At 36.5% G+C, this 10,130-nt stretch overlaps 1 protein-coding gene across 1 annotated transcript in view; it reads left to right on the plus strand.

Annotated features, from left to right (window-relative positions):
• The window catches only part of TMOD3 (tropomodulin 3 (ubiquitous)), a 72,292-nt gene that overhangs the window by 30,247 nt on the left and 31,915 nt on the right, over positions 1-10,130 (plus strand). Inside the window, exons 2-3 of the mRNA XM_006895324.1 lie at positions 1,645-1,829; positions 4,741-4,897. Of these exons, the coding sequence (XP_006895386.1) occupies positions 1,704-1,829; positions 4,741-4,897 (283 nt within the window). The 5' untranslated portion in view covers positions 1,645-1,703. The remainder of the gene's footprint in view (positions 1-1,644; positions 1,830-4,740; positions 4,898-10,130) is intronic.

Consider the following 10,130-nt stretch of genomic DNA (forward strand, 5'->3'; position numbering starts at 1 on the left):
AGGAAAAAACCAAGGTTGTTTATAGCAGGAAAATAGAGGAAAAAAGGGTACAAGTAAATAAAATGTTTATGATACAGTGGGATACTACATAGAAATAAAAATGAAAGCAGTGTCAAGAATATGTACTATATGATCTCATAAAGTGTAAAACCCAGACAAAATTAAATTGTATATATGTGTTATAATACATATATATAAATATATACACACATATATACACACAACACACATGCACACACACACCCTTCTTTTAGAATGTAAATAAATATAGGTCAGATGATTGTTTTCCAGATATCTTGACACAACCTGCTGATCCAGGGCTACATCTGTTTGTTGAAATAGACCAGTTGGTATTCCATCAATTCCTTTGGCCTTGTTTTTTGCCAGTTCTTTCAGAGCAGCTTGAACTTCCTCCTGTATCACCATGGTCCTCCTGAACACTGATTTCTCACACTCTGATTGCTTAGTGGTAAGGAATTGCACTGCCAGCCCAGTGGCTCTGAGGGAAGAAAGATGAGCAGTCTCCTCCTGTGTGATTTATGGCCTCTGAAAACCCACTGGAATGTCAGCTATGATGAATTGATTCTGATTTGATGGCAATAAGTTGGGAAAACATGGCAGTAAAGGACACTAAAGAAAATATATTTAAAATGTTAAATATTGGGTCATTTTTGCACCTGGTGGATAAGACTGCTAACTGAAATGTTAGTTGTTTGACTCCATAGGTCACTCTGTGGGAGAAAGATAGGCAGTCCCTTCCTGTGAAGATTTGCAGACTCAGAAACTGAGTGGAGAATTGCTCCAAGTTGAAACTGACTTGATGGCAGTAGTTTTGGGCATAGGACATTTGCAGCCAAGAGAAATTACTGCCATCACTAACAATTGTTTTATATAGAGAGGAACATTTGTGAGGCAGATGATTCACATATAAGGCTAGGATGTTTAGACACATTTTACTTTTACTTCCTGTGTGTTGTGTGACTTGTTTTCCATAACTGTCCCTACAGAGCAGTGCTTCTTCTGTGTTCAGAAGGATGAACCTCCTAGCTTACTTGGGAGAAACCCACTAGCGAGGAAGTGGTCACACTCCTTTCCTGTGGATAGGCAGACCCCGCCAGACCATCACAGCCAGACCATGTGATGGGGACCATATCTTAGTGCGGTTTGAATGTTTGACTCAGTCATTTTCAGAATACCGTATTTTCTTTCCTAAACACATACTGTGTATCCTTGCTCTAATATTGAGCTTAAAAATAAAGTTCTAAGCAATTTACAGTAAAACAAGCATTCCTTTAGCATGTTATGCTTCAGGCAGAGTTTTCTGATTGCAACACTCTGGAATCATTGATGAAAACATTTTCCTTTAGCACATGCTGTTACTTCTTTCTCTCTAAAACTCAGTTATTGGAAATTCTAATCAAGTAGCTGTGTTAATGGATTTGAATTTTGTTGTGCCACCTATTTTATTTTGTCAACAGCCACAAAAACGGTAAAGTCGATGAATGACCCCTAAACAAATGTTAAGTATGATCATTGATCTGAAACTATATGGCACGCGGAAATGATATTTTATTTAGCCTGATAGTCTAAGTAGGTAAGGATAACTTTTTAAAATTATTTGGGCTTTTCTTATCCCCTCCATAGCTTTAAGAAAATCAGAAGCCATTAATTTTGCTGAATAAGTGGCTTCCTACACTGCAAACATGACACTGCCGTTCCGGAAGGACTTAGAAAAGTACAAGGACCTTGACGAAGATGAGCTCCTTGGCAATCTGTCAGAAGTAGAACTGAAACAGCTGGAAACTGTTCTCGATGATCTTGATCCTGAGGTGAGTCTGGGTACAAAGGAAAATCAAGTATCTTTTCACATCCTTCAAGACAAAATGGATCTGCCTTTCAGCAGTTCACTTTTTCAGAACTTTCCCCTGGTACCACCCACCCTCCTCATCCCTCTTCTTTTTATTCACTGACCTAAATTTTTACTTCTTCGATTCCTCCACTTCTTTCTCTTATTCGTTGTCGACAGAACAAACTTGTTTTCAGACTTCTGAAAATTTCTGTCCTCTCAAGAAATATTTTCTTTGTGCACACGGAAGTAGTTTTTGATAAAGCGCAGCAAGTGATTAGCTCTATTCTGTGTGCCAACCTCTGTGCCTCTTCAGAGCCTCTTTACCAGATGGGCTCCAATGTAGTATCTCCACAAAGTCCTTCTTGACTTTAAACCTGATCATTATCTTTCTGAAAGACAACTGAGCAAATGGAATGATTTCTAGTTATGACAGGGTAAGTCTAAGTGGGCTTCTAGTAATATAATCGCCTTTATGGAGCAGACCTGAATATATGTTTTAATATAGAAAGTGAATACTGGATGTCTTACAAATTATACAAGACTAAGACAAAGACCCTGGGTTCACTGTGATGTTTTGGGGGGTGTGGAGGGGTGTATGGAACCTATTAGTGGAACCTATTAGTAATGACTGCTTAACTTTAGGACTGTGGTTACTTGCTAGGCTTCTGTTTGTACCACATGTTTTTTTATGCCAAGACATATACAACCACAGAAACCCAAGGAGGGTTTCTATAAATTGGGTGAAGATTTGTGGAGTTGCCATGAGTTGGAATCAACTTACAGTAACTGGTTACTGGTTTTGTGTTAATTTACTAACTACTGTATTTTCTCAGACCAGCTCTCGCCTAAAGATAGCCAGCTAGGCAAACCTTTTTCTTTATTTATTTATATATATATATATATATATATATATATATATATATATATATATATATACACACACACACATACATACATACATATATATATATACATATACATATTTATACACACACAATACTGTGCATGTGTTATTACAACAGAATTCCTCTGCACAGAAGAAAGAGCTGATTTTAAGTGGTAGTCATTTTAATGAATTTTCAATAATTTTTAAATTGTTATTCATTAACTTACTTGATAATATATTTCTAATGAAGCTTGGTTCTGGAGTTAGAGTTCTAAAACTAGTCAGCTATTTGTTTGAGACAAGGACTGTTAAGAACAAGAATCTCAAATAATATACCATTTAAAAACTGTAGGCTTGCTTCTCTTAGAGTTCTGGTGGCCTAGTGTTAAAAGTCTACACTGCAATCCCAAATGCACGTGGTTCAAATCCACCAGCTGCTCTGTGAGAGAAGGATTGACAACCTTCTCCCATGTGATTGACTGCTTCTGAAAACTCGCTGGAGGGCATCTCTAGGTAGGTTCCTACTCGATGGAACTCAACACACACAGGCTCCTCTTGGATTGAATATTGCATTTCTATCACTAATATTGTGAAATAGCCATACATTAATGCAAGACTTATTAACAGCAAAGAAAAGTGAGTTTTATTTCTTTGCCTTGTCATTTTTCTTCAAATGTATTTTCAGATCTTTACTCAGTAAATACTTAAGGAACTTCTGTATATCCAAGTTCAGTGCTACGTATAGGGTAGCAATGATGAACAAAAATAAATATGGTCTCTAAAGAATGAATAGCAAAGAAGGATGGATAGAACAGTCCAGGAAATGGGGAAACCACATACATAATGACCTTGTAAATGAAAGAAGTGTAAGGGAGGAATAAAGGCTAGTGTGACTTGACTGAAAAAGTGTAGGCAGTATGGTGTGAGGTGAGGCTAAGATAACAGATTGTAAGAGCAAAGGGAGATAGAGCATAAGGCAGCTGAACCAGGGGGATAAGCTGGAAGTTAATATAATAATGAAGTTTAAGTCAGCCTTGGATCAAGGTGGTGGTTGTAAAAATGGAAAAAATGTAGACAGATTAATAAATTTTTTAGGAAGTAAAAAGCGATAGTACTTTATGGGTTCATCATATGTAATTATTGACTTCAGTTTCAAAGTCTGAAAGAGAAATTTTATGTTTCATCTTTATGTCCTTGTAGGCAGTTTTGAATTAACAAGATTCTTGTTAAGGAATCTGTCCATACACTCACAACAGAGTATCCATATGAAACCTAGGGACAGGGTACTAACGCTGATCTTCGAGTGCCCGTATGTGTGTGTAACTTACTGTGATCGGTGCACATATATTCTAGTGTGCTTATATATGCATATACAAACAAACAAAATGTATGCACACATAGACTTATAGACTATTTGTCAATCTATTCTAATATCCATGTGTATACACATACAAATACTGTAAAAAGTTGAGCCTTTCACATTGTATTTAAGCACAAATAAACATTAATTTCTTATATTTTGTGTATAATGTACATGGTTTCTTTATGAGAAAGTCTTCATGATAAACTGTAGATTATTGGAAGAGATGTGATGTATCAAGCCATTTAACATTCTTTTGTGATAAAATTATTCTTTTATGTGTATCTGTACTGAGCCGATTATTAAGCATGTCAAAGAACCTTACCTTTTTTTTTACTCAGAAAATTTTAAAACTGCAGGGTGTTTCCCACTGGCCCCATACTTTCTAAAGAAAAGGTGTACACATTTAATAATAATGTAAGTGAATTTTTCCTATGGGGGAAAAAAACTCATCTTTCCTTTGGAGTATTTTTACACTGCTGCTCTAAAATCCTATAATGAACTGTTTAATGCCTATACCACATTCTAGGCTATAATTTTTTTTCTTGTGCTAGTCTCTAATTCTTTCTCATATGGGCCATTTATGGAAGCACCCAGCATTGGCAGCTTTGATGGTCACAGTTACTGATTTGTTCTCTTTGGCAGAATGCCCTCCTGCCTGCAGGGTTCCGACAGAAGAACCAGACTTCAAAGTCTGCCACCGGGCCGTTCGATAGGGAGCACCTCCTTTCATACCTGGAGAAGGAGGCACTGGAGCATAAGGACAGGGAAGACTATGTGCCCTACACTGGAGAAAAAAAAGGTCAGCACAGAACTTCTGCCGTTATTTGACAACAGTTGATTTCCCCCCCTTCTTTTTAATGATAGGTCTGGAGAAAGTGATAATTTTAGAGACCCCTTGATGATCTTACTGGTGTAATAACTATTGCTTTAAATATCTGTTAAGTCTTTTAGACATTTATGTTTCCCTCAAGTTGGTTAATTAAGTTTCTTTTAATGATTTTTTTAACCAAAGTTTTATTACACAGTGATTTTTAATAACATTCTTTAGTTCACTACTCTAACAAATCTAAAACTATGTTTAGATAAAAAAGAAAATTTAATTTCTAAAGACTATCCTGTAGCCTTCCTTAATAATTTATGGTCATGATTGTTAATGCTTTGTAATCAGCACGCTCAGATTTTTCTAATCCAAATGCCTCCCATTGTAGTGTTTTATTTTACATATCCTGCAAGGAAACTAAGTACATCTGTACTTTTACAAATTGTGTATGTCGTAACATAACATGACATGAAATGAGCTTTTTGCCTCAAAGCAAATACTAATTAATTTTTTTTTTCCCTTGTGGCTCCTACTGACTTTTTAGGTCTAATAGCAAGCAGGTTTCCAGTATTGTGTAATCATAAACTTAGTTACTGGCCTGCTAGCCAGCTCATGGAAACCCTCTATTGGACTTCAGTGTCTGTAAGCCTGATTTTTCTCCCTTCAGGTGGCTGTTGACCTGTCAGTTAACAGCCCAGCACTTAACCTGCTGAAAACACACAGGGCTCCTTCCTCTAAATCCAGGCAACTTTTAATCAGATTTTTTTTTATAGATTTATCTCTTCTGATGGGTTCATGTAAATGCATTGATAACATTTTGTGGTCCTTTGGATTGACTTTTTTTCAGTTGAAGAATGTGTCAGTACTATCTATTTTTGTATTGTTGAATGATACTCCATTGTATATTTTAAAAAACACCCCAAAAACATTAAACTGTGTGTCATGGAGTACAAAACCACAGAGATGAGTTTTTGAGTTTCAGCAAATGCTGAGTACTGTCTTATTACCTTAGTTGGCCAGAGTCAAACCATATCATGGTGCCGTGGATTTCAAGAAGGGAGAATTCTCTTTAACAATTGTGAGACTTAGAGAGCAGTCTTTGATATTATTAAAATAATAGTAGCTGGGATATAGCTAACATTTACTTTGAAATATAGCTAAAAGCCAAACAGTCTGAGTGTAAAAGCTAAAATGTCTTCTCAAACCCACCCTAGTCTCTCATCCTTAAATCAGTCACTAATCAGTGACTCATCAGTCACTAGTGACCCTTAGTCATGAAGCCTTCCTTCCTATGGGTCTTATCTCTAAAGTATCACATTCCAGAAAATCTTTAAAATTATTCACTTTAAGGGGAGCTCTGGTGGCCTAGTGGCAAGGAGCTGCAACTACAATCCCAGAGGCGTATGGTTCAAATCCACCAGATGCTCTGCCGGGGAAGGAGGGGCAGTCTCCTCCTGTACCAGTCAGATCTGATTTGACGGTACACTTACACAAAAATAATAAAATTAAAAAAAAAAAATAATTCACTTTATCTGTAGCTCACTTCCCCATCAAGCTAGATGTGAATTCTCTCTATAGTAATAGCTCCAGAAATCCAGAACTTTTTTTATGATACTTTTTCTATGGCTCTTTGTTATAAAAAAAAAAACCAACCAACTTTATCTGAGTCTATTTTTCCCTTAATAGCTATTTCAGAGGAGAAGACTCTAAATTGATCATACCTTTCCAGACCGTAGAGGTTCTCCTAGTTCTTCACAGAACCATTTACAAACCTATCTTTGCTGAAGAGTGGAAAGAATTTTACTTCTTTGGTCCTCTTGGGTTAGTTGTTGTTAAGTGTTGTTGAGCTGAGTAAGATTCATGGCAACCTGTGAACAACACATTGGAATTCTGCCCAGTCCTGTGCCATTCTTAACATCACGGACATGCTTGATCCCTTTGCTGCAACCACTGTATCAACCCATCTCAGAGACTCTTCCTCTCTTTCACAGACTTTGTACCCATCCAAGTATGTTGTCCTTTTCTGGGGAAGAGCCTTTCCTAACAACTTGCCCAAAGTATGTGAGAAGAAGCTTCACCATCCTAGTTAAAAATCCATAAACTGTACTATTGGTTTCTAAAAATAATTTTTTGTAAGATGACTGATGTCATACTTCAGTTCCTAATGAGTCACATTTTTGGCTTTTTGTGACAAAGAATGTTCTAGCAGTGATACTCAGTTCCTGATGTCTCACAATATTTTTTTTTCTTTTTATATTATTTTTTTAAATAATATTTCATTTTTTTGTTTGAAGCAAGTTTACACAGCAAATTAAGTTCACATTTAACAATTGCCTACACAGATTGTTCAGTGGCATTGATTACGTTTCCTTCCCAGTCGTTTTGTGAGCTGCTCACTTTGCCTTCTCATTTTTGCTGTAAATACTGACGAAATTTGGAGTCTTATAAAGATGCTTTTTAAAGGAATGGAGAACTCACTGGTGTGACTTATTTTATGAGCTACTCTGTTACTTGGCCAAAGGATGCCCTCAGAGAATAGATCATTTATAAAAATCTCTCATGTAACTACTCAGTTTTATTAAAAGAAAAAGGAGATCATTAAAAAGGATTATTTACTCAGTCATTAGACTGAACTAACTTTCTCAAATACACTTAATAAATAACAATAAATTGTATTAATTATTCTTTTACTTAAAGGTATAGCTTGTTCCTGGAACTAAAATCACACAGTTGACCATGGATGGCAGAGGGGACCTGATAAAACTCCATGTTTTAGGATTTTTTTTCTATCGAACAAGGGGAAAAACTATATATTCATACCAAATTTTACCCCTCTAGATCATCTCAAAATGTTTTTAAAATCCATGACAGACTGAGGACACCTAAAAGTTACAATATATTTTAAAAATTAGTAATTACATTTTATAATTTATAAAATTAGTTATGTCTTTTACAGAATTGAAAGGGTAGTCAACATCTGAGAAGGAGGAAGTAATTCTAATTAAGTCAGGCATTGTATCTTAGATGTACTTTGAGGGGGCATCTTGTCCTGCACCAGTAGGTGTTCTACTTTTTTTTCCCTTTTTGTTGTGTACCATTGAATTAGATCCAACTGGCACAGGAGGAGATTGTCCCTCCTTCTTCAGCAGAGCATCTGGTGGATTTGAACTATGTGCCTTTGGGATTGCAGCTTCTTGCCACTAGGCCACCAGAGCTCCCTGGTCTTCTCCTTTAAAGAATGTCATTTTATTAACAGAACAAAGAAAGCATTAGGCATCTAGTAAGGACAGAACTGGCAAAAAAGTATATTATGAATTGTTTTTTTAGAAAAGTGCATATTTACAGCTGATTCCACAATTATCTCTTAAATTAATCTAACTCTAATAAGGTCATGATATCATAGAATCAAATAATGCCTGCAAGTTATAATGCAAGTGTTTTTCCTTTGAGTCTCCTGTGTTCAGAACATTGAGGAACTAGTTTCAATGCTTAAGAAAATTCAATAATAACATAATTTCAGGATTGTTCCCTTTACTTGAAGATCCAGTGTTAAGAATGTTGGAAATATGTAGCTTTTTACCTTTTTCTCCTTGAAATTTTGCCAGATATTCAACACATCCAGATAAGTATGAAAGAAAATAGTAAACTCTCCTTCCTAAGAACGTGAAAATGCACATTTTAGATTGACAGTATGGCTTGTTACGGTTTCTCATCGTTTTTATGTTGTTGTGAGGTACCGTTAAATTGACTATGACTCATAAGCACCCTGTGAACAGTGAACCTTGCCCTGTCCTGCTCCCATGATCCCCATGATCATTCATCTTCAAGGCCACGGTGGTTGTCACTCATTGAGATTCTTCCTCTCTTCCTCTGACCTTCTGCTTTTCCCAGAACGATGTCTCTTTCCAAAGACTGGTTCTTCCTGAAAATGTGCCCAAAGTAAGTGAGATGAAGTTCTATTTTTATAGATCTTGAGTATTCTAACTCCAAGGTAAATAAAACATGGAACCTTGCCATTCATGTGTCACTTGGAGAAGAAATTTGCCCTGTTCTTTTAATATTTCTTTTGATTTCAGTATCTCCTTTTGCTTTGATTTCCTCTGACAGTTCCTTCCCATTCCTGACATTACACTTCATTTTTCTTAAATTATTCCTTATTTAATTATAGACGATAGCCGCTGTGGCTGCTCAAGGGGCACTACAGTTAATTAGATATACCGCTTAATTCCTCTGAGCTGTTAGCTCACCAGGGCTGGGCTCCTCCCTTTCTGGCCAGGAATTCTTTTTGGCCTTGACCCTTGGGGTACAGCCATCTCTCTTTTTTTTGCTTTTCCTTCCCCACCCTGAGAATGGAATGCCCTTGGATTTCTTTCCCAGGAATCCTACATACTCCACCCTATTTACTAATCAGATTGACTTCAGCTACTTTTTGTGTATTTTCCAAGTTGTTTATTCACCGTAGCTTTAGCTTTCCAGCATACTTACTGTAGTCACTCTTCTGCAAGAAGTTTCTCCAACCCTGCTGAGTATATGATTACTTTTAGGACCTGATCCCTCAGTAAGCCAAAAAGAGACTGGTTGTAACCTGCCTAAATCAAGGAGATTATGTAACTGCCAGTGAGCAATTGGTTTCCACTGAGTTCAAGTTAAAAACAGACTCATTTTATTAGTCATATCTTACGAGTTCTAAACTTTGAGAAATTATTTTCTTAGGCACTGCAGTTGATATTTGAAGTACAAATTAGTCATACAAATGCGGGCACCTCCATTTCTGACTGTCTTATTACTCTGCAAGATGAAGAGTTACCTAGTTGGAGCTCTCCTCCCTTCTGTCCTTCCTGCTCTTTGGGTGTTAGTTCCCCCACTGAAACGTTCTCCATCTCCTCTTTACTGTTCATCTTCCATAATCGTCTCATGCCTTGTTTTATGGGAAACCTCTGAATAAATACTCCCATTTAGGCTCTCCTTTCCTTTAACATTTATATTTAAGATTTACACATCACAGAGTACTGCATCTTACTGTCTCATATACATGAGACTCTATTACTGGATTTTATTAGCTAAGGACTATTATGTCCTCTGGACAAATCCCTATATTATTACAAAATTACCTTTTTTTAATTAATTTCAATGAACATTTACAGAGATTTTGGATTTCCATTCGTTCATTCATTGTTGCACTTTTCTCCCCGCCCACCCCACCCCCACCCCC

This window comes from Elephantulus edwardii, unplaced genomic scaffold (genome assembly GCF_000299155.1).
Source record: "Elephantulus edwardii isolate Elephantulus edwardi_28Jun2011 unplaced genomic scaffold, EleEdw1.0 scaffold00164, whole genome shotgun sequence".
NCBI classification, from domain to species: Eukaryota; Metazoa; Chordata; class Mammalia; order Macroscelidea; family Macroscelididae; genus Elephantulus; species Elephantulus edwardii.